The sequence below is a fragment of the Leptinotarsa decemlineata genome, unplaced genomic scaffold (genome assembly GCF_025532065.1).
Source record: "Leptinotarsa decemlineata unplaced genomic scaffold, Ldec_3_MD MMD2_tig00003736_RagTag_RagTag, whole genome shotgun sequence".
NCBI lineage: Eukaryota > Metazoa > Arthropoda > Insecta > Coleoptera > Chrysomelidae > Leptinotarsa > Leptinotarsa decemlineata.
This window is the reverse complement of record NW_027412593.1, coordinates 3,484,398-3,510,255: the sequence shown is the minus strand read 5'-3', so window position 1 is coordinate 3,510,255 and position 25,858 is coordinate 3,484,398. Positions and strand designations below refer to the sequence as shown.

The window sequence follows — 25,858 nt, the reverse complement described above, 5'->3', positions numbered from 1 at the left end:
TGACAAATGCTCCGTAACTCTAGAATATAATGTCAATATCTTCAACTGCTACAAAATGGCGGAACTTTTAATAATTGCCTGAATATATTGACACTTAACTACTTAATATGAGGTAATAAGCTTGAGGTCAGTTCAGAAGGAGCTCGAAGTGGTTGCCTTGAACTTATTGACATATGAACAGCCTGTCCGATATTTCACGCCGAACATTTTCGAACACTGTAACATCAATATCTCTACAAATAATAATTATTATCTGCCGTATATCCAATAATGAAGCAGGTTCAGTTTCGTACACCTTTTGCTTCGAAGAGTCCCATAAAAAAAGTCCAAAGGTGTCAAACTTGGCGAGCGGGCTGGCCATTCTGTACCATAGTTGATATCTATTCCTCTTAAAAAGTCTCCACACAGTAACACAGACACCTCACAAACATTCGCGAATGAATAAGTAGACTGTTCAAGATTTACTACCATCTCACCAATTATTTGCACTTGCTATTCTTCCCGAATGGACGGATGACGATTCGGAACACGTTCATTGAAAATCCTTTCGACCTCGTGAAAGTTACGCGTCGTACCGTAAATAAAAATCGCCTCAATTTTTTTTCCAATGGATGAGAATTGACCATTTTGAGATTGTTAGCCTGATACCTTTCTACTAGTAAAACTGAAAACTAAATGAGAATATTCTAACTGAACAATGATGTTCATGTCGTACTGACATTTTTTGTCGTTTTAATAAACAAAAAATAGCTTGACAAACCTTATCGGATTGTTGGAATTTCCATATGACAGATAAAAAGGAATATTTCTAGAAATATCGATATTAATGTGTTTGTCTTCAGGAAATTATTAAATGTTCCGCCATTTTGTTGCAGGTGAAGATATTGACTTCATATTCTAGGGTTATGAAGTATTCGTCAGCAGCTTCAAAATGATATATCATAAGACCCCCTTTTCCATTTAATTTTTTTCCCAGATGACGCCCCGTCGCCATCTTGAAATTTCCATTTCTCAATTTTACTTCAAAATAAAGTATTCATGCATTAATATTATTATTTCACATTTCAATTTTTTGAGTTGACTCGTTCAAAAATAAAAGGGGGGGGGGGCAATAAAGAAATGCAATGTTTAATGAACAGAAATAGAAACTAATATTGAAAATAACATCTACACAAAACTCAACTTCCATATTTGCCTACAAACATGAATGTCAGCAACGAATTCGATTTCGACATTGAATTTAAAATTAAAATATCTGAGGTTATTTTTCCTCATTTCATATTGCTTCCTGGAAAAAGTCCGTTTTTAAGTTCCCTTGGTATATTTACAATACAACTTAAAGGTGTTTCCAAAGCGCTGATCACTTATAAATTAACAAGGCAAATGTTGGTTTCGTGCTTCGCTGAAAATTTCCATTCTGTGTCGCGACTGTGTAGAAAAATCATGAAAACCGTTTTCAGTCGTTTCAAATTCAGAGAGAGATCGATTCAATATTTGGCTGTTTTTGGAAGTGAGTATACATTCAGGTATTATCGGATGAATGAGTGAGTCATGCACCTTTCTCTTAAATAACAATACAGTTGAGGTGACTGAAGAAATGGCAATGAAGAATACGTTTTTTTTATCCTCAATTTCCAGTTTCAGATTCGTTGGGGCAAATTTATATTTGAAATTCGGGTCATTTTTTGTGATCATATCGGTGACTATAGAAAGGTCAAAATTTTGTTGTCTATATTCAATAATAGACAAATGAAAAATGTCGTGAATTTCCAAGTATATGAATTGAAGGAATAGTTATGAAAAAATGATACGTAAGATGCGGAGAAAACGCAAAGTGACATGCGATTTTGAAAATAATTCATTTATGAAGCTGTCATCAACCGAATTGTTTATATTGTTAGTATCTACAATCGTTTTCTGGAGATCAGATTCTAGAGATTCTGATAACGAAAATAAACTTTTTCTGGAATACACACCTTACCGAACCATGTGTTATTGAAATATCAGAAATGAGGTAATATTGTATTCAGAAAAGTATAAAGATTTCAAAAATGTGATGAAAAACAGGATATTTCCTTCGAAAATCAAACGTTGAAGATATTTCAGAAGAAAAAAAAATGTTGAAAAAATCCCGCATCACGTCAAAAAGTTCCTATTCGTGAGCATATTCAATATTTTTACTTACGTAAAAAAAACCTGAAGAAATAACGAAATGAAAGTGGGATGTAATAAAAGTCTGCATCACTCATTATATAAAGGGGTCTATCATTAAGCGCTTTCGCTCATAAAATTTAAATGAAATAAAATATGTGTAAGATATCATCAAAATTTTGTATTAGTTTGAAAAACACACTGATGCAATTATATCGTCATTCTCAAAAAAATGACGAAACAATCAACTCCCTAATTGAAAAAACACAACTGATACAAAACAAAACAGAAATTTAATTGAACTTTAGTAATGGATAACCAAGGGTTAGTGATTTCTACACAAAAAAGAAACAGGCTATATTCCTAACACATAATAGATCCTAGAAATCAACCAAAAGTAGATATTTATTTGAACTATAGAAAAATAACAGAAAAACTAAAAAAACAGCAAAAGCTCACTCTCACAATAAACAAATAAATAGAAATAAAAATAACCCTAAAAACTTATGGAATGTTTGAATTGGGTGAGGTGGAAAAAACATATAACATTAAAGAAATACTCACCGATGACAGATAACTATTGAAAGAAAAAGAACCAATTTCGGAGGCTATCAATAATTGTTATTCAAAAGTAGGTGAAACATATGCCCGAAAAATCCCTACACCAAACACTGTCCCAAAGACAAAACGGCTGCAGAATTTATTCTACTAAGCACCTGTAAATGAGAATGAGATTGTTTATTTAATAAAATCACTTAAAATAAAAAAAACACCGGGAATAGACGGCATTAGAACAGATATAGTTAAAGCTGCAATTATTTTTTCACTTAGTGTGCGCTGGTCAGGCCCTATCCCCAGAAGCCCCGATACATTCGGAAGGGCGCGCTCATTGGGTCCGAGAATCATGTGCCCTGAGCAAGCGCAGTGAGCCAAGAATGACAGCCTTCTGCATCTGTGCGGCAAGCCGGTATGATTTTAAGATTCGAGAGCAGAGAGAACATCATTCCACCAAGGACTCCAATAATCAGAACAACCATCTTGACAGAGTGATCTGGATAGAGTCTGTGGAGTTCGAAGAGAAAATCTCGATATTTTATCCGTTTTTCCTCCTCTTTTCTGACGATATTCTTCTCGCCAGGAGCTGAAAACTCCACGACAAATATCGTTTTGCTCTGGTGGTCGAGAAGGACTACATCAGGCTTATTAGCTTGCATGAGCCTGAGGGTGGGGAACGAATAGTTCCAATAAATTCGGAACGTCTTGTTCCCCACAACGGATTCAATATCCCTAGAGCGTAGGGTAACACCGGTGTCTCGTCAATACAGGCTGTATCCAGTACCATTATGTCATGCAGATACTCCCAACTCGAAAGTCCACAGCCTCTCTGTTGTCGGGGGAACTACAACCGTGGAACGGACGATTTGGGATGCAAACTCATCATTTTTCGGGTCTTTACGTAGAGTTGATACAGCTCCTCCCGAGTTCACTTCACTACTCCAAACGAGTAGAGTAAGATTGGAACGGCAAGCATATTTGTTGCAGCAACTTTGTTCTTCCCCGACAGTTCCGATGACCAGATCTGTCGAAGTTTGTGCTGATACTTGCCACGGAGAGAGTTTTTCACTGCTGTTACCTCTTGTGAGTGGCGTTGTTCCATCCCGAGGTGAGTATACGTCTCTCCGACATTCAGATGGTGTAGGATACTTCCATCTACGAGCTGCACATCCTCTCCGTAGTCCCCGCATCGTCCTCTTTTGAGATGGACCATTGCACATTTGTCTATCCCGAATTTCATACCGATAGCATGCCTGTACTCTTCCACCACCTTCAAGGACTGATGGAGATCCTTCTATCCAGAGGCATAAAGTTTAAGCTCATCCATATTGAACTAATGGGTGATCTTGTGCCTCCGGTTTCCGGGGGTACCACGGTTATACCCTCGAGTATTTCTGAGCGCAACGGATAATGGCTATAGTGAGATGCAGAAGAGAAGGGGACTGACGGAATCACTCTGAAATACACCCCTTCTGAAAGTGACTCACCCTGTTTGGAATCTTGCTCGACCAGATGTTATGGTGAAGCGAGTTCGCCAAAGTGGTATCAGTTGTTCAATGCATCTCATTATTATTTTTTTTTTACCGTAGTGTGCGCTGGTCAGGCCCTATCCCCCGAAGCCCCGATACATTCGGGAGGGCGCGCCAGCATAATCAACCAATGACTCTCCCCACACCGTGGGGTAAGTGATCATTATTATTATTATTATTATCATTATTATCAATTGTCAAAGTTCGGAAGCACCTGTTGGAAGACCTTCGAGGAAGAGTCATTCAATATATGTCAGTATAGTAAAGGCACACGCAAATGGATTTTTAACAATTTAGAGTTCTGATGAATGAAGGATACGTAATCGCTTGATAACGATGTTTTTTCGCAAGTATGATAACATTCAATCAGCCAGGGACATGTTTTAATGAACGGAAAAATTTCAAATATAATATCGACTTGGGTGCAACCTTGAAAATAATGGTGATAAACATATTCGTACCGACAGTAGCAGATCTAATTCCATTTGGAATTACCACCAGAAGATACGGATATACTGGTAAGTATTGAAAAAAAATTGAAAATCACACTTGCACCTGCTAGTAAAGTAACAGAAATAACTAAGGTATCAAACAATCGAGACTTTTGCATTAAAAAAAATGTTTGCAGGAAAAATGTTATGTATCGAAAGAGAATGCTGCTGGACGACCTATAAAAAAAATTCATAATACTCTCTAATCCTGGTACAGAACGTTTTTTCACAATATTTCAAATGACGAAATTATTGATTGTACGAATTACTACTTTACATTCTATTTCCTAGTCGTATATCTAGAAAAAAGAAACTAATTCAATGAATACATAGCGGACATAAACATCCCTCTATCAATTCTTGAAAGAAATGATGAACGAGGTCGGACAAAATTTCAATAAAAAATGTGTCACTTGTCGAGAAGGCTTGATAACTTTTGTGTTGAATCAGTTTAATGATATCTTGTTTCATAGCTACTCAAAAAATGTTTAAAATATTCACCATTAACCTTTTAACAATAATGAAGTTTTCTACAAATTCATTTTCCACATTATGGGATGTTTTGAGTAACTTCATTAGGAAGAGCAGATAGTTGTTGGTTTACAGATGGATCAAAAACACCTTCCGGTTCTAGTGCAGGTGTTGTCAGTCGCAGACCCAGGATAGAGATATCTACCTGCCTAGTCACTTATTCGACTGTATTTCAGGCGGGAATTTTCGCTATTGAATTATGTGCGGAGAGATTGGATAAATCCAACCTCACACACAAGTCAATAAAAATATTCTCGGACAGTCAAGCGGCGTTGGAAGCTCTTGGCTCCTACCAAACAACGTCTAAATTGGTAGCAAACTGCCAAAAACAACTCTCCTCGATAGAAACACTTGACAGATTGCCTCTGGTCTGGATTCCTGGCCATACTGGCCTGGAAGGTAATGAAGCTGCTGACTCTCATGCAAAGGAGGGTGCTGCAAGCCACTTCATCGGACCAGAACCTGTCATTGGCATCACTTTGGGTTTTGCCAAACAACCTGGATGGCTAGAAGATTTATGGACTCCTGGCAGAATCTTCCAGGATTGGCTCACTCCAAGGCGTTTATCCACCCTTAGAAGCTTGATACCAAACAGTTGTTGGACTACAGTAGGGATGAACTACGATTTCTAACAGACCTTCTTACAAATCACTGTCACTTCAATCATCATATGCAGAGACTTGGACTCTCGACAGTGTGTGTCGCCTCTGTTTGGAAAATGATGAAACAGCAGAGCATATACTTTGTGCCTGCCCCGCTGGGGACCGAATCAGGTTCTTAGAGTTCGGCAGGTCCGTACTCTTACCTTCTGACCTGAAAGACCACTCACCATATAAACTAATCGGCTTCGTTACGAAGCTGGGGTTATTTGGCCTATTGTGAATAGGTGTGAGCCACAATAAACTCTTGCGGGTTACGGTGGAGGGTGAAATAGACCCACTCACTTCAGACCTAATCTAACCTAACTGCATTAGGAGCATCCCTGAGATGTGAAACTGACTGCGGTTGTGTAACATTAAGAATGTCATATCGGGTTGTCTAGCGCCCCGTTTTAATGGGGAGATCCGTCATCTTGCTGAAACGTAATGTCAGTTGAGAACTCATTTGAGTTTGTTAACTATCCAAAACGGTGATAAGGCAAATACATTCACTCAGAATATCCCACTAGATTATACAACTATAATAATAGACAAGTTGATTAGTAAATGTGAATTTGGGGAGGATCTTCGTAAATCTTTGACTTTTCAAAAACACTGATCAAAAGTTCATTTTCCTTCCGTATGAACCAGAATAGACTAACGGCTCAGATTGTATATTCGAAAAGTTGTTCACTTCAACAACTGTGAGTTATTCCTAGAGCCAAGATGTTGGAACATGAAAAGTCAGGAATATATTAAATAAGCCTGTATGGACTGTGACAAAAACTATTTCGGTCAGACTAAGGGAGACCTAACAAGTCGTGTCAAGGAACATGTAGCACATCAATATAATTATATTTTGTGATCCCTGTGATAATTATTGGGTACCGAAATATATATAAAAATATATGATTGAAATATACATGGAAAAATTTCAATGTTGCTTCAATATACTTGTGAACTCAAGAATCTTAGCTAGTTATTGCAATATATAACTGGAGATCTTGAATTATAAATGAAACATTGGATTATTGTTTACTTGAAAATTTAGATCAGGCTATTTTTTAAATTAATAGGTCTTTCGATCGCATTGAAACATATTTATTCAATAATAAACTTAAACTAAACAGTAAAACAGAAAGAATGATTTTGACGTCATCATATAAGTATGATCAAATTGCTTGGGCAAATGCTGTTATAAAAAGCAATGATGTTAACATTGAAATTGTGAGTGAAATGAAATATTCAGGTTTTATAATTGATAAGAATTGAAAAATAAATAGTCATGCTGATTTTAATTTAAAAAAAATATCCAAAAAACTTTTTGTTTTCTCTCGTATATGTAAAAAAGTGTCAATGTAAAAATAAAATAGCGCAATTGCAGAAGCTTCAAAATCGGGGTTTGCGATCAATATTGGGATGTAGCCGTTACCATTGTATAGAAGTAAACACAAAAAATTAACTCCCGGTCGGCGTCTTTGATGTATCGGGTCAAGATTTTATTTTTTGCTGGCTTAAGGCGGCGTAGGAGGGGTTAACTAAGAGCTATTGTGCACTTCTGCACGAGGTTCGATCAAAAATTGTGTGGCAATGATCTGACATCATCATTGCTACGAGGAGCTCACAATAAATGTCTCATATGATTGTGAAATGTTTGGGAATTGTAAAAAATGAGACAAGGTGGTGAAATAAACGCATATGATGTAAAGTAAGATAATACAATTCAGGTCCAAAACTTATGCTAATCTATTTTAAAGGTTTTTCAGAATAATGAGTGTTTAATATAATAAATAAATTTAGTACAATAAATTTTCACCCTTCTGAAAAAGGAAAATAAATAATCCGAAGACAATGATTGTAGCCGTCCCTGTTTGAAGGTGGTTGACAATGTTTCGTGGTATATTTCATCAGTTCGGACTTCCATTGTCTAATATAATATAATTTGATTTGAAATCCCTGAAAGAAACTGTGAAAATTTAAAAAGATTTACCAAAAAAATAACAATTTTATAAACAAAAAATTTAAATTACAATGAAATAACATACAAGCAACCACCAAAAAAATAAAAAAAGTATATATCAATACAAACTCAAAATTAAAAATTTAAAAATATTATTAACAAAAAATTATAATTTAAAATTAAAAGATACCAAACCAAGTTACGTCACGACGTTTCGATTGTTAGTATCCACAATCGTCTTCGGGTGATAACTGGACTCATTCCTCAGAGATCTGACTATTTATAGGTCATTCGAGTGCTTTCACCTATCCCCTCTTTCCTTTCGCCGCTTCATTAGTTTTAGCGAAAGATGACCGTTTGGCGGAACAACTGACTCTCTAATAATATTCCATGCCATTTACCAAGCGAGCCTCAACTTGGCTCGCTTGGTAAATGCATCAGATTCAGTCGGTTGCGCTGTAGGTCGGCTGAGCATAAATTTCGAGGTGCGAAATCTTGACCCAAATATGACGGAGAGTGAACTTACTTGTATTCACTTCTATACAGTGCCGTTAAACAGCAATTAAATTGATGTTACAATGCCTAAACTGGTTTTCAGTTGAAGAACGTATATTATATATGACTATGATCTTTATATTTAAGCTGCATAAAGGATTGCTACCCAATTACTTTCAAAAATTCTTATTGAGAAATAATGGAGTTCATGATTACAATACGAGAAAAAAATTGACAATAATAAAACTGGCACTAAAATTGGAATGAATAATATATTTCATAAAGGCTCGAAAGAATTTATCGAACTACCACAATTTGTGAAATGATAATAATAATTTGAGGTGGGGAATCTTGACCCAATTATGGCGGAGAATGAACTTACTTGTATTCACTTCTATACAGTGCCGTTACGCAGCAAATAAATTGATGTTACAATGTCTGAACTGGTTTTCAGTTGAAGAACGCATATTATTTATGACTATGATCTTTTTTTTTAGGCTGCATGAAAGATTGCTTCCCAATTACTTTCAAAAATTTTCATTGAGTAAAAAATGGAGTTCATGATTATAATACGAGAAAAAATTTTCACAATAATAAAACTAACACTAAATTTGGCATGAATAGTATATTTCCTAAAGGCTGGAACGAATTTATTAAACTACCACAATTTGTGAAATAATAATAATATAATAAAATATAATAATATAATATAATAATAATGATAATGATAATAATAATGGAGCAGGGATGGCCACTAACACCCTTGGCTTTTGGTGAGTTGCGCCACCACTTACCCGAGCAACTTGTGCAAAACCTGATCAGCAGTCCAGGCGCACCCGGAAAGGAGAACACTATTCTCCGTGCCGGCCGAGGGTCCACTGGGCTACCCACCCGGTGGACCCAACACTTGGTTCCTAGTAATTGGGAAAGGAGCCCCCACAATCGACCTGCTTGGAGGAGTCAGAGGCAAGGTGGTAGAGCCCATAAAGATTATTTGCCTTCCGATGACAACCCTGACAATGATAACGGACGCCTTTAGTGGACGCATGAGCTAAGAGATAGCCTTATGCATTGCTGCGAGAGTAGTGAGCCCACGCGAAGAGGGTAAATGGCGAGATTGTATGATCTGTGGTGTGAAACACTTCCGGAGCATGCCGCCTTTTCCGCCTAAAATCTTAGGGATTACGTATCCTATTTTCGGCGGCAGCGCTATATAGCTCCTTCCCAGTCTGCTAACGAACTGGTAGAAGTGACAGTTTTTTTGAACAGATGTATTGAACAACTGATACAACTTTGGCGAACTCGCTTTACCATAACATCTGGTCAAGCAAGAGTTCAAACAGGGTGGGTCACTTTCAGAAGGGGTGTATTTCAGGGTGATTCCCTCAGTCCCCTTCTCTTCTGCATCTCACTATTGTCATTATCCGTTGCGCTCAGAAATACTTGAGGAAATAACTGTGGCACCCCCGGAAACTGGAGGCACAAGGTCACCCATTTGTTTTATATGAATGATCTTAAACTTTATGCCTCTGGAGAGAAGGATCTCCATCAGTCCTTGAAGGTGGTGGAAGAGTACACACATGCTATCGGTATGAAATTCGGGATAGACAAATGTGCAATGGTCCATCTCAAAAGATGATGATGCGGGGACAAGAAGCCGATGTGTAGCTCATAGATGAAAGTCTCATACACCATTTGGATGTCGGAGAAACGTAAACTCACCTCGGGGTGGAACAACGCCACTCACAAGAGGTAACAGCAGTGAAAAACTCTCTCCACGGCAAGTATCAGCACAAACTTCGACAGATCTGGTCATCGGAACTGTCGGGAAAGAACAAATTCGCTTCAACAAATATGCTTGTCGTTCCAATCTTACTCTATTCGTTTGGAGTAGTGAAGTGGACTCGGGAGGAGCTGTATCAGCTCGACGTAAAAACCCAAAAAATTATACATTTCTATAGGAGTTTGCATTCCAGATCGTCCGTTCCAGGGTTGTACTTTTCCCGACAACAGGGAGGCCGTAGAACTTTGAGTTTGGAGTGTCTACATGACAGAATGGTACTGGATATAGCCTGTAAAGCCGTCAGGAGTTGGGATCCCCTTCTCCGCATGGTCCGTGACCATGAGAGAGCAGTAATTGGGTCATTTCTCTTTGGGGCAGCTGACCGAGCATCTGATGAACACGGTATAGTTTTCGACTCTGAACGAGGTGACTACAACTCTGTCACCGAGTTGGAACCCGTTCAGCAAAAAGCTCATATAAATGCATGGTGTCTTCTTCAATAACATTGGAGACCTTGGCTCATCAAATCGCCTGTTTTTTGCTTTCCTCAGGTCGAGTGGACTAAAGTCGAACACTGAAGGGTTCATCATGGCTTGCCAGGATGGTGTCTTCAACACCTCAGTCTACCGCAGTCGCGTGATGGGTATAGAGGTTCCTGACATAAGGTGCAGGGCCTGCCGCGAGGCGCCCAAAACCCTAATGCACTTTCTATCAGCATGTCCAGCATATGCGGTCTCGGCCTATATGTAGTCCTTCTCGACCACCAGAGCAAGACGATATTTGTCGTGGAGTTTTCACCTCCTGGCGAGACGAATATTGTCCGAAAAGAGGAGGAGAAACGGATAAAATATCGAGATTTTCTCTTAGAACTCCGCAGACTCTATCCAGACTACTCTGTCAAGATGGTTGTTCTGCTTATTGGAGTCTTTGGTGAAATGATGCCCTCTCTACTCTCGAATCTTAAAATCATACTGCATTGAGGCAGAAATCTCAACCGGAGAGATGCAGAAGGCTGTCATTTTTGGCTCACTGCGCTGGCTCGGGCACATGATTTTCGGACCCAATGATCACCTACCCCACGGGTGGGGTATCTGTATTTTTTTGTCCAATAGTTTTATTCATAAATAGTGTTTTGAATTTGTGTTCTCTACTTCTTTTATGATTTTTATGATCTATTCTGAACAATATGTGCCTTTTTTGTGTAACCTTATGTTGCTATAATGGAGGACAAGTTGTATTGGGTCTAATAATAAACCATCATTAAAGAAGTATGTTAGTGACAGCTCATTATGATATTTGGTAATTTTTGTTGATGTTTTTTCAATGTGATCTAACCTAACAATCTATAGATATGTATGTATATTTTGTTTTTCTTCATATTCACTTCAAAATGCTTATTATATTCAAATATTTCAATAATGTAAGATATTTATAAATACATTTTTTGTGTATATTAGGTTTGTTACTGAATATAAATAAATCAATGAATAAATAATGGAGGTTCCAATATAAATTGATTTATCATAAAGCTGTCTTTTTGTTACTTGAATATTAGTTTGCTCTGTTAGGAAATCAAATCTAATAGCTATATATTTTTTAGAAATGATTCTGATTATGTGGTTTGTCTCCAAAAAGTTATTCTAATGATGAATCCGCAAATTAGAAAAAAATCTACAAAATGTTCAGCAGTCTGATCCATTTCTTCTTCTTTTGATATTTTTCCTTAACAGTGATATATTAAAATATTTCATGTCTAAATTACATTCAATATTTTTTTAATTTAATTTACTATATTTATCATTAGCCTCGTGTTCTGGATAAGCACTGTTAATAAATCCCCGAGCCACCTAGGGAGCATCATGGCTAGTTGCAATTTGTCAACCATGTAACGTTGCAAAATCATCCCAGCTCCAACTAGATAAAATCTCTCGAGAAAAATATCTGGTCGAAGTTGGGATCGAACTCACCATATATTCGATATCATTTGTAGTTTTATTCATTTTTTGAATGTCAGATGAACATTTCAATACAGATATTTGTTGAAAGGTATACAATTCATACACACATGAACCTACTGCGAAATACATATGAACTTTCATGGAAATGCTACTCCCATGTGAAATTTATTTTTGGGGAAATAATAGTCTACCATAAAATATTTTGTTGATTCAAATACTGATCTCATCATTACACCAATTAATTGTGCGCAGTAACTTTTCATGGCCTCGAACGTAAATATTCGAATATTTTATTAACTTGCCTATAAAGGTCACACAAAAAAAGTGAACTCTACTAATTCTCAATCACGACCAATACGCTTCATTTTATATTACCATATGTTTACCATACTTCAGACGTCACTTGGTGATTTTAGTGCTCATTTCCTTGGTTTCTAGTTCCATGGTGATACCTGATATTGAAGAGTATGCAATTGCTGAGATCCTTAATATTTCCACTTCAGGAAGCTTTTCTATAAAGGAAATCATGTCATGGTTTTTTTCGAACTTTTCGACGGTAAATTTCACCAGTTGATGAAAAAATACTGATACATGTTTCTGCCCTTCAATTCATCATCAGAATTGATACCTTTATTACCAAGAACATTTTTCATGGAAATAAATAATATAAATAACTTAGTATTATTGTAAAAATTACTTTGACTTTTTTGTCAGTTAATTCTTCTCACTTGTTCACAGTAAATATGGGAATATTTTCAACAGGCAGTCACTCCGGGTGGCCTTCAAGCTCTTTGCCGTTGCTCACCAGTGGAAATTCCACCATCAACATGACAACACAGGAGGGTTCATTACTGACATCAGTCACTCCGTTGACGGTACCTCTTGGATGCATCATAACTGCAGTGATGATGAAATCAATGGGAAGGAAAACACTGTTGCTCCTTTGTCCAATTCCTCTTATAGCGTCCTGGTTATTAATTGCCATGGCTACCTCAAAAATCCATTTGTACATCGGAAGAGCTCTTGGTGGATTCATAGATGGTGCTATATTCAATGTCGGCCCTGCATATATATCTGAAATAGCTGACGCTGAAGTGAGAGGACTCTTTGGTACTTCCATCATGGTATCGTTTGGTTCTGGTATAGTATTATTCAACGTTTTTGTTACATTCATGTCATCGGAGTCAATAGCATATTTGATAGCAGCACTAACTCTTCCCATGTTGTTCACAATACCTTTTGTACCAGAGAGTCCATACTACTGCTTGTTGAAAGGAGATTCTGAAGAGGCAGAGCTTAGTCTAAAAAAGCTGAAGGGAAAGCAAGACATTCAGGGAGATCTGGATCGAATATCCAGGAGTATACTGGAACATGGAGAAGCTAAAGGAAAGGTCACAGATATATTGACAAAAAAACATTTCAGGCGATGCATTTGTACTAGTATTATGCTATCCTCCACCCAACACTTGTCTGGTAATTCTGCAATTCAGTTCTACCTTGAAACACTATTTCAAAATAGTCGAAGTATATCATCCAAAACTATTAATTGCATTTATTATGTGGGGTTTTTTGTGGCAAGCATAGTTTCACCACTTCTGGTTGACATTTCTGGCAGAAAAACACTAGTACTTGTCTCGACAGGTTCGACTACAGTAACTCTATTTGCAACAGGAACGTTCATGTATTTCAAAAATTCTTTGGGTCATGACACTTATGTGGGATATGTACAGTTACTCTTACTCTTGCTTCAGGCTGTAACTTATAGCTCTGGACTTCATACAATACCTATGTTGGTGGCAAGTGAAATTTTCCCATCAAACCTAGTAGGAACAGCGCTTTGTTTGATAAACATAATCTATAGTATTTCTATTTCTGCAACTGTTTTTTTATTTGAAAGGACTTACTATTCGATGGGTACTTACGTTCCATTTTTTTTGTTTGGAATTTTCTGCCTTTGTGGAATGATGCTGATTTCCATGTTTCTGATTGAAACGAAAGGAAAAACTTTGGAAAAAATACAGAATGAAATTCGTCGATCAAAACTCAGAAAGGTTGGAAATTGTGATTCACAGTGAATACTAAATACATTTCAACTCGAATTCACAACCTTCGAATATACAGCATTTCTAAAAGATCAACACATATTATTTTTAACTTTTGATTTGACCTACATATTTATTTTCATAACAGTGCATATGAGTAGAATTTCAATTAGATATAGGAAAAAGATACTTTGTCTAATTTCCACTTACTTAATGTATTGATATCAATACATTAAGTATTGAAGATGAATTTCCACAGAATAAATAAGTCATCAATATCACAAATATCTCTTTTTGCTGAAAACTGGAGAGAATAGAATCAAAATCCTTCTTTTGATCAGATATCTATCGGAACAGAAATGCAAAACATTTTTTGTTGTATTGTGAAAATTTCAGTTTGAGAAACATGACGATTGCCATGAAAAAAATTAAAATGAAACACTTGTTTTTTGGTGGTTTATTTCTGATGTTATGAAAACATGTCACTATCGATGCTGGGAAATCACCCGATTTCATGGTTTACCAAAAGCAATTCTTATTTACGCGAAGTCGACTGTAATTTTTATGTGCGGTGTTCAATGCAAGATTTTCTGATAATCCTTTCGGCCGAAAAAATCTCAGGAATTTGTTGAAACATTTCAAAGAACTGAAAGTGTGATGAGCGCTAGAGGAGCTGAAAGAATATCTTTTTCGGGCGAGAAACATATAAAAGTCGTAATGTTTATAGTGAATAAACACTGCAGTCCACGTCAACAGTTGCTCGTGAAGCTGATGTCTCAACATCCTCCGTCAATCGGCCAAAGTGTGCGGTATTGGTCAGAGATAAACCTATACTCAGCAATTATTGACAGTTATTGCTGAATCTTCGAAATATAACCTTCGTATTCTCAATTATCGCTCATACCACTGAGGATGTATGCACCAGATTTTATTGCCTTCAATATGGAAATCTATTCATATGGAATGCCACTTACATGAAAAACAATCAATTATCTGATCTATACTGAAGTTTCTTCCAAAATATGGCAATATTGAGTACCCACCGTCCTCGCAACTACTAAACTACAAACTCATTTTGTTCGAAACGCTTGAACATGGTAGAACTTTGAGATATGTATGAGTTTTTAAAACATCCAGACCAACTTGTCATGATTTTCTATATTTCTAAGTCAGCATTGACAATTGTATGCACATCCCAACCAGCAGAATTGTGGTATTTTATAATTACTTCCAAAATGCTAATTGATTATATTAGACGAGCCTTGAATATAACACAGTTGTAGGCAATAAAAGTGTTTTATAAATTTGTCATAGAAACGTTAATAAAATAAAATTATAAATACGTTATAAAATAGTCACGAAATTATCAAAGAAACTTTTTTACAACTAACTTATAAAACATATTCTCTTATAAAATCAAATTGTTTTGTAGAAGATTCACAGCACTTTTCTGTGAGGTTTTTATGCTCTTTTTAAAACTATTTCAAGATTATTTTATAACTGCTTCCTGAAGTTTTAATAAAATTATTTTATTGGAAAGCTTTCAAATACAATTTTGTTTTCATTGCCATATTGTCACTTTGATGATAATTTCACAAGTATTTCATAGTATGGTGTATTTACTACAATTCCAAAACAATAAAATAACTGTTATAAAATCAAATTGCTTTCTCTAATATATATTTGCTATCGCTAAGAATAAAATGCATCACTTCAGAAGAACCAGCTGACATTGATTTTAGAGATCGTGTAATGAAATATAATTTGTCAAGTTCAATTTGACTAGCGTCCCAATAACTATAGGCCTAATAACGTCGTGTAATATTGGTCACTGGAAAAAAAAAATAAGAAAAGTGGTTTGTTTTAGACGAAGACCCACGTAACCTAGTGTTTCAAATTTGTTCTTGCTAAACACAGGATTATTAATGATTAAGTGTTTCTTAATAGTTTTATAGGGGTAATATAGAAGCTAAAAGCCATTAAAAGTCTTGCTATTGATACCAAATTATTTTATAGAACGACGCCATTTTAAAATGATAACGATTCGGAATACTGGCATTAGATGAGTTGAAAGATTATATTATTTAGAACAAACTGAGTTGATTTGCAACTAAAAAATGAATACGTCAACAAAGTGAATTTTTGTATAAATGATGATTTTTTCCAAAAATTTTAACAACAGAGTGGCGCGCTTAAATTTTACTAATAATAGGCTATATATTTGTCAATAAAATTTCATTCACAGTTAAAATATCAATCTTTGAAGCACAAACAATGTCTTCACCGGTTTTATACGTACAAAAGTGAAGTTATTAAAATGGCCCCAACCTTGTAGTTGGTGACATATGTATTCTATTTTTCTAGTGTCCAATACAAAATCACTTCTTGCGCCTGCATTATATTTTATAACCCTTGCTTGGAATTATTAAAAAAACTTTTATAAAATTGTATTTCAATTATTTTATGAGATTCTTCACGAAACTGTTGTTCAAGGGTGTTAGAAAAATTTTATAGTGACTGCCGAAATGTTCATAAAACTGTTTTGTAGTGTTTGCAAAAGGTATTACAAAATATTATTAAAGACTATAATGTTTGATAAAACGGTGCCAATTTCCTATTTAAAGCTGTTTTATAAACACATTGAAAACATTTCTGGGAGAAATACAGTTTTATAATTTGTTTCTCCGAAACGTTTTCACAACCATTATAAAATATAAAATTGCTAGTTGGGATAGAACGAGTACAACTTATCAGAGACTATGAAATATGATCAATTGGCTATTAGTATGATCAATAGCCGACAAGTAACATTTCTGAACAACATAGTTTGAATTGTGAAGTCCAGTTATGAATTTAGGTATTTTAATAATATTGAATTAAATTCCTTGTTTATATGATAGTGATTTAAATTCATTAACAAATGTACCATATAAAATGAATGTCTATTAATATTAAAAAAAATTGTTACGGTACGATTTTGTTTTGTCACAAATTAAACATATTATTTATATTTTTAATAATCGGATAGTTTATTCATTTCCATGTACGCATTTATGTATATTTAAAACCTTTCTAACCCGCCTATGACACCAACTATAGTCCGTTCATAATTTGTCGATAGCACAAAATGAGGGCCCAAGTCATAAAACGGTCGTAAAACTCGTAAAATCATAGGCGGAGGTTCCTGAGGTGTTTATTCATTAAATATAAAGCTTCAATTCATATTCGAAACTTGCCTTGAAAGGGTGAAGTTGTTACGAACGAAAATAATTTTTGGTTTAGTACATTTTTTAATCGCATTTAATTTACGGCTCGTTGGTGTTTCGGCGTCTACGGCAGTAATTAACGTCTCTAATATTTATTTTGCGAATTTTGTGCAGTGCGTGAGTAACTTTTTTTCATATTCCTACAAACATATACGTACCTTTCGTTCCTGCTTGTTTTGTTTGATTGCTTGCGATGGCTTCGTCATCATCATCAACATCATCAAGTTTTACACCGGTACTGTTGCGTACAGTCAGTAAGTCTGTCTATTCACCAAGAGAGAAGACTATTGTTTTGAACGTTCACGATGCTCTGGTTTCTCAGAATCCCACAGACACTGTTCAGAACATAATCAAGGGTTGTGCCAACATGACGGGCGTAGGGGAGTCAATAATATATAGGTTCCTATCAGAAAGAAAAAAAAAAGGTATAGCTAACCCAAATACAAAAGAATACTTAAAGAGGGGGAGAAAACCTATTGAAATTGATGAATTTGCCAAAAATAGTATTCGAAGGAAAATTCACGAATTTTTTTACAAAAAAGAAATACCCAACTTAAACAAAATTTTACAAGAAGTTAGAGACGACCCGGATTTGCCTCATGTCGGACGAACCAAATTGTGGCAAGTTTTAAAAGAATTAAATTTCCGGTGGGAGAAATCAGACCGAAAATCACTTTTGATTGACCGGGAAGAGGTAATATGTTGGAGAAGAAAGTATCTAAGATCTATACAAAAATTTCGGGCTGAAGGAAGGCCAATTTACTATCAGGACGAAACGTGGATAAACGCAGGTCATACTCTCACAAAAATTTGGACAGATAAAAATATATCAAGCTCCAGGTAAGCCTTTATGGAAGGTTGGTCTACTGGTATTTCCCCACCCTCTGGTAAAGGCAGTAGATTAATAGTTTCTCACATTGGCAGTGAAAAAGGATTTGCTAAGCATGGTTTGTTGGAATTTGAATCCAAAAGCACAAAAGACTATCACGAGGAGATGACAGCTGATGTTTTCGAAGAGTATTTTGAGCAGATGATTGAACATATACCACCAAACTCAATTATAGTATTAGATAATGCACCTTATCATTCACGACTAGTTGAAAGACTTCCGACGACTGCGTGGAAGAAACAGGATATCATTGACTGGCTGCGGAATAAGTCCCTGCCTTACGAAGATGGAATGGTTAAAGCAGAACTTTTAAAAATTGCCCGGCAACACAAATCTAAGTTCAAGAAATACGTAGTTGACAAAATGGCGGAAAGACGAAACATCACAGTCCTTAGACTTCCACCCTACCACTGCGAATTAAATCCAATTGAACTCATTTGGGCACAAATGAAAAGCTATGTGGCTAGAAAAAATACGTCATATAAAATACAAGCTGTACGTGAATTGTTATATGAGTCTTTACAACATATTACAGAACAAAATTGGCGAGATGCAGTAAGACATGCAATAGAAGAAGAATAAAAAATGTGGGATCTTGACAATATAATTGATGCGACTGTAGAGACACAACCGCTAATTATTAACCTGCAAGACGACTCGGATTCCGAAGATGATCCTGTTTATTTTGAATTTGAATAGTTTTGTGAGTAATCGTAGTTTATATCATTTAAAAATAGGTATTAATTAAATAAATGTATCTTATACAAATTGCAAGTAACTTATTATTTTTGAATAAAATAAAGAAATTTTTTTAAAATAAAAATACAGTTTACAGTACCTACAGTTTAAGAATATTAATATATTTATTTATTTAAAGTAACTAATGTTTTAATCATATACTCTACGACACTGGTCACTCATTTCCACTCAAAATACCTACATAATCGGATTAAAAGTTTTATAGCTGTATTGTATTTCTTCAGATACGAGGTGAGTTAGTCGAAAACATCTTAAACTGCCAGTTTTAGTTTGGTTTTTGTTATTATATCATATTAGCTGTCCTCTCTGTATTTCAGTTCTCTAATGAGGGTCAAACTTGCAGTGAGCTATCAACAAATCATGAACGGACTGTAGGCCTGAAAAGAGGTTTTGTTCTTTTTCTTCCTCACACACAAGGACATAATGATAAGGACGGAAATTTTGCGGAAACGTATTTTTCGACAGTGAATTGCTGAATGAAGAGATTGCCTGGTTGAATTATTTCGCTCGTTGAATACCTAGAAGGGATTTTCGAATTTTCAGCCAACTGTGATTCCTTTTTGATATTGTGAAGTTTGAAGTATTTTGAGATACTATTGGAAACCACCGCTAAAAAAGCAGGATTTTTTAAAAAGGTCAAATAGTCAGTACTTTCACTCAATTTTCAAAGGAAGATCTTCGTCTGTTTTGTGTTGGAAACACCCTCGATTATTAGGAGGTTAGTACAGTATTATGAAACAACCTCGTTCAACTCAACTATGGGAGTCATAATAAACATTTTTCTTATTTTTCTCACTTTTTGATTACGATATTGTCATGAGAATATTTTTCTTCAGGGTGTTAGATTATCCCTAAGAAAGGCGTATCTGCATCAGCTTGAATTTGGGAAATTGAAACGATTGCCAGTTCATTCTCTTGAAGAAGTTTCCTGGACTTTACCTTTACTAATAATTACCACTGGGAATATTAACGGATTCACAGTACATTCGTTTAGTCTGGTTCACATGTACTCGATTTAGCTCTTTTTGTTGACAGTTTTCAGCCCTGTCCAAAAATTACGACCAAGGTGTCATTCGATTCGTATTTTTGCCTAGAAAGTTTAAGGAAAGGTTCGAAAACGCGCCGATAAAATTTACAAAAGTTATAAACAATAGAGTGAAAAAAATGGGGCTTTAGTTTTTTCTCAATATCTCGAAAAATTTTCAAAATTTTGGGAATTTGAAAAAAGATTTGAAAAGATCAATGAATTTGCGTGAAAAAGTTTCAACTCCCGAAACTGTATCTCGATTATTTATAATTTTTACAGGGCCCTGAAAATAGAGCCAAAAGCGGGTAGTCTGGCTTCCGCGCGCCTTTCTTCACTCTGACATAAAAACAAAAAAAATTATTTAAACATATTAAATGTAAATATCAAGGAATGAAAAAATTCATGTAATGTTGGGATACATCAATAAACAATAATCCGCAGTCAAAAAATGTTTATCCCAATTTTAACGTTAATTATAAATTTGTTGATTAATAACTTTTTCTGAATTGAAAGTTAATATAAAAATCCCTATAATTATTAAACTAAAACCCTGGCCTTTTTTTCCTTTGGTAAAGGCAAAAAAATAGATTATTGTTGCCAAAATAAAAAAATTGTTATTTTCTATTTTTTTATTAACAATTGAAAATTATAATTTTATAAAAAATACATTACAAATTTTTCTTTTTTTTTGTTTCAATGTCTCATGGCTAAAAACTAATTAATAATATATTTTTTTTATTTTTTACAGCTATTGTTAATAAATTTATTATAAACAAATACATTGTTTATAAGCAATTCGAAAATTTTTTTTTCATTAAGTTAATTGAAAAAAAATCATGATTTTTAGAAAAAAATGGTTTCTTAAAAAAATTTCCTTGTTGCTGAAAAATGCGTTTGTTAATTAACAATCGTTTTTGGCAAATAAATATTAAAATCAAGGAACCATTTTTTTTTAAATCATAAATTCTATTGTTCTTTAAGGTTTTGAAAAAACTATTTTTTTATTCTTTTTTTAATTGTTTATTTAAAAAAAATTGTTATGAACAATTTTTTTTTCAATACTTGAACTATGTGTTTTTTTTTAATCTATATTATTTTTTATAAAACTTTTAATATTGTGTCTTGTCTTTTTCATTCGCTCCTTCGCTTTTATAATTATAATAACTTTCAAACTATTGCAGTTATGGCAAATATGCTCCAAGTCTTTTTTATTCATTATGAGTTTATTAATAATTTAAGCCTTTTACTAAAGTTGTAGCCCTATTATTTATTTAATTATTGATCGTTATTTATTAAAAAAAGAAAAATTTCAAGTTTTCAGGGAATTTACTTTCTTGAACTCCACAAAAATATGACAATAAGTGAATGTTAATGATCCTACAACTACTAAAAGTGCAATTAATAAAATCCTTATGATTTATTGTTACATGACAAGAAGTTTATGTTGAAAAGACTTCAGTAAAAGGCTTAAATTGTTAATAAGTTCATAATGAACGGTAACTTCATCAGTTATTGGTTCATCAAACTATTCTACAATGTATGTTGTATTAAATTGAAAAACGCCGAAACGCATTAAACAAACGAAAAAATCTGGTGAAACAGGTGAATTTCGAATAAACAATCAGGTACCTACCATATGATATCACTTCTAGGAAAACAGAAAAGATATTAGCACAAATTATTAATTCTGGTAAAACAGATAAATTAACAAAGCACAAAATGATACAATACTATTTCAAGGAAAACAGTTGATACGTAAGTATGTGAATTATTGACATTTCATGAGAACAAGTTTCCAAAACCTTTCGAAGATCATCGAGGAGTTTACACTCAAGTGACATCGGCTTCCTCCTCAACTTTTACGATAACAAACCATATACCATATACCTTTCGAACAGTAGATAATTTCGACGGCAAATAATCGAAAGCGTTTCAAAATGGAACATATAAGAGATAATCGACCGACAATCGAATAGTTTGAATCAGTTTGCGGAATAATTCGAAAGCAAAAATAGTGACACTAGTGAAATAATGAAATAAGTACGATGTCATTGTATGAAGTGGTCAAACTGGAAAAGGCTGATCTACTTAGTAATTGCCAAGCACCCATTAATAAATGTAGGTATCGATGATGAGAAAATCCGTACATCGCGAACGGAGAAAAAGCAAAGTCTGAAATATTTCGAGATCACCAAGTTGTCTTTGCCACGGGTACACACAAATAACAGCACTGGAGGTGGGGTCCTAATAGCTGTTAAAACAAAATTCAAAATCCTCAATATTGTAAAATATGCACCATTTTTCGAAGCAGTGATTATTCAGCTCAGATTGGGTAAGGAAAAGTTCACGTTTGGTGTTATATACATACCTCCCAATAGTACAAATGAAGTATATGAAATGGCTTTCAATGTCTTACAAGAAAACATCTCGGATTTTAGTAAATCTTATATTGTTGGGGATTTTAATATACAAGGGATTTCAGGTACTAGCTTTAATTTAAACATGCATAGTGGGAAATTAGACTTATTATGCGGGTTCACTGGTTTTAACTCCCTCCAACAACTCAATCATATTGCCGTATCTTATAGTCCGTTCATAATTTGTTGATAGCTCACTGCAAGTTTGACCCTCATTAGAGAACTGAAATACAGAGAGGACAGCTAATATGATATAATAACAAAAACCAAACTAAAACTGGCAGTTTAAGATGTTTTCGACTAACCCACCTTGTATCTGAAGAAATACAATACAGCTATAAAACTTTTAATCCGATTATGTAGGTATTTTGAGTTGAAATGAGTGACCAGTGTCGTAGAGTATATGATTAAAACATTAGTTACTTTAAATAAATAAATATATTAATATTTTTAAACTGTAGGTACTGTAAACTGTATTTTTATTTTAAAAAAATTTCTTTATTTTATTCAAAAATAATAAGTTACTTGCAATTTGTAAAAGATACATTTATTTAATTAATACCTATTTTTAAATGATATAAACTACGATTACTTACAAAACTATTCAAATTCAAAATAAACAGGATCATCTTCGGAATCCGAGTCGTCTTGCAGGTTAATAATTAGCGGTTGTGTCTCTACAGTCGCATCAATTATATTGTCAAGATCCCACATTTTTTGTTCTTCTTCTATTGCATGTCTTACTGCATCTCGCCAATTTTGTTCTGTAATATGTTGTAAAGACTCATATAACAATTCACGTACAGCTTGTATTTTATATGACGTATTTTTTCTAGCCACATAGCTTTTCATTTGTGCCCAAATGAGTTCAATTGGATTTAATTCGCAGTGGTAGGGTGGAAGTCTAAGAACTGTGATGTTTCGTCTTTCCGCCATTTTGTCAACTACGTATTTCTTGAACTTAGATTTGTGTTGCCGGGCAATTTTTAAAAGTTCTGCTTTAACAATTCCATCTTCGTAAGGCAGGGACTTATTCCGCAGCCAGTCAATGATATCCTGTTTCTTCCACGCAGTCGTTGGAAGTCTTTCAACTAGTCGTGAATGATAAGGTGCTTTATCTAATACTATAATTGAGTTTGGTGGTATATGTTCAATCATCTGCTCAAAATACTCTTCGAAAACATCAGCTGTCATCTCCTCGTGATAGTCTTTTGTGCTTTTGGATTCAAATTCCAACAAACCATGCTTAGCAAATCCTTTTTCACTGCCAATGTGAGAAACTATTAATCTACTGCCTTTACCAGAGGGTGGGGAAATACCAGTAGACCAACCTTCCATAAAGACTTGCCTGGAGCTTGATATTTTTTACTTTGTCCAAATTTTTGTGAGAGTATGACCTGCGTTTACCCACGTTTCGTCCTGATAGTAAATTGGCCTTCCTTCAGCCCGAAATTTTCGTATAGATCTTAGATACTTTCTTCTCCAACATATTATCTCTTCCCGGTCAATCAAAAGTGATTTTCGGTCTGATTTTTCCCACCGGAAATTTAATTCTTTCAAAACTTGCCACAATTTGGTTCGTCCGACATGAGGCGAATCCGGGTCGTCTCTAACTTCTTGTAAAATTTTGGTTTAAGTTGGGTATTTCTTTTTTGTAAAAAAATTCGTGAATTTTCCTTCGAATACCATTTTTGGCAAATTCATCAATTTCAATAGGTTTTCTTCCCTTCTTTAAGTATTCGTTTGTATTTGGGTTAGCTATACCTTTTTTTTTTCTTTCTGATAGGAACCTATATATTGTTGACTTCCCTACGCCCGTTATGTTGGCATAACTCTTGATTATGTTCTGAACAGTGTTTGTGGGATTCTGAGAAACCAGAGCATCGTGAACGTTCAAAACAATAGTCTTCTCTCTTGGTGAATAGACAGACTTACTGACTGTACGCAACAGTACCGGTGTAAAACTTGATGATGTTGATGATGATGACGAAGCCATCGCAAGCAATCAAACAAAACAAGCAGGAACGAAAGGTACGTATATGTTTGTAGGAATATGAAAAAAAGTTACTCACGCACTGCACAAAATTCGCAAAATAAATATTAGAGACGTTAATTACTGCCGTAGACGCCGAAACACCAACGAGCCGTAAATTAAATGCGAATAAAAAATGTACTAAACCAAAAATTATTTTCGTTCGTAACAACTTCACCCTTTCAAAGCAAGTTTCGAATATAAACTGAAGCTTTATATTAAATGAATAAACACCTCAGGAACCTCCGCCTATGATTTTACGAGTTTTACGACCGTTTTATGACTTGGGCCCTCATTTTGTGCTATCGACAAATTATGAACGGACTATAGATGGAGGTCATTTTGGACACTTCATCCGTTGATTGTGTTGCCATTGATACTACTTTTGTTGATCATTGACGTTTATCATTCAATTTCTCAATAACGAATGGACCAAGCACTTATCCGAAAATTATGCAATTCAAGTATACTATGAAACAGTATTTCAGAATAGCGAAACCACACCTTCCCGAGTTGTGGATTGTATTTATTACGTGAAGTTCTTTATCGCAAGCATAGTTTCATCACTTTTGGTAGACATTTCTGCCGGAAAACTACTTGTACTCGTCTCTACGGGGTTAACCACATTGACTCTGTTCGCAACTGGAATTTTCATGTATTTCAAGAGTACGTCAAATCTTGACACGCATTTTGAATACTTACAGTTCTTTTCTACTTCAGGTCATAATACACAACGCTGGACTTCATACAATACATGGTTAGTAGCAAGTGAAATTTTCCCATCCAACCTGGTGGAAAGAGCACTTTGTGTAGTTAATATCGTATTCAAAAAACATTTTATTGTGGGATTTTTGCTGAACAGTTTTACAAAAACGCGTCTTTGTGAAACTGTTCAGTGAAAATCTCAAAATGAAATGTTTTTAAATACGTTAGTCATTGATTTTCATCAAGTATCGGCCAATTTCATTATATACCATCTACAGTGTTTCAATGTCTGCTACTATTTTCATGTTCGAATAAACTTACTATTCAATTGGTGTTTATGTTCCTTTTTTTCTGTATGGGATATTTTGCATACTTGGAATGGTGTTGATTTCAATCTTTTTGAAACGAAGGGAAAAACTTTGAAAGAGATACAAAGAGAGATTAGACGATGTGGACCAAAGATAGAACGGCATATCAATTTACAAGTAAATGATGTTTTCAGGAAATCTACATTAGAGTAGATTACACTCACTAAGAATACTCTATCTTCAATTTCACCACTCATGAAGATGAAGTTAGGTTTGAATACATTATTTGGGTGGATATAAAGATAAATTCCATGTGATTCAA

General features: G+C 34.7%; 2 protein-coding genes across 6 annotated transcripts in view; one reads left to right on the top strand and one right to left on the bottom strand.

Moving 5' to 3' along the window:
* Positions 1 to 25,858, bottom strand: part of LOC111512836 (orexin/Hypocretin receptor type 1) — a 409,012-nt gene that overhangs the window by 203,256 nt on the left and 179,898 nt on the right. The window lies entirely within an intron of this gene.
* On the top strand, positions 1,355 to 25,561 carry LOC141483576 (facilitated trehalose transporter Tret1-like). Of its 5 annotated transcripts, none has more exons than XM_074178301.1 (3): positions 4,456 to 4,753; positions 12,830 to 13,215; positions 25,244 to 25,371. In XM_074178301.1, exons 1-3 carry the CDS (start codon positions 4,588 to 4,590, stop codon positions 25,283 to 25,285), a joined length of 594 nt encoding a protein of 197 aa, XP_074034402.1. In that variant the 5' UTR covers positions 4,456 to 4,587; the 3' UTR covers positions 25,286 to 25,371. The 5 variants fall into 5 exon arrangements, with proteins under 5 accessions (XP_074034398.1, XP_074034400.1, XP_074034402.1 ...); XM_074178300.1 differs by having other exon boundaries at positions 4,463 to 4,753; positions 12,830 to 13,564; positions 25,244 to 25,561; XM_074178297.1 differs by lacking the exons at positions 4,456 to 4,753; positions 25,244 to 25,371 and adding an exon at positions 1,355 to 1,510 and having other exon boundaries at positions 12,830 to 18,725.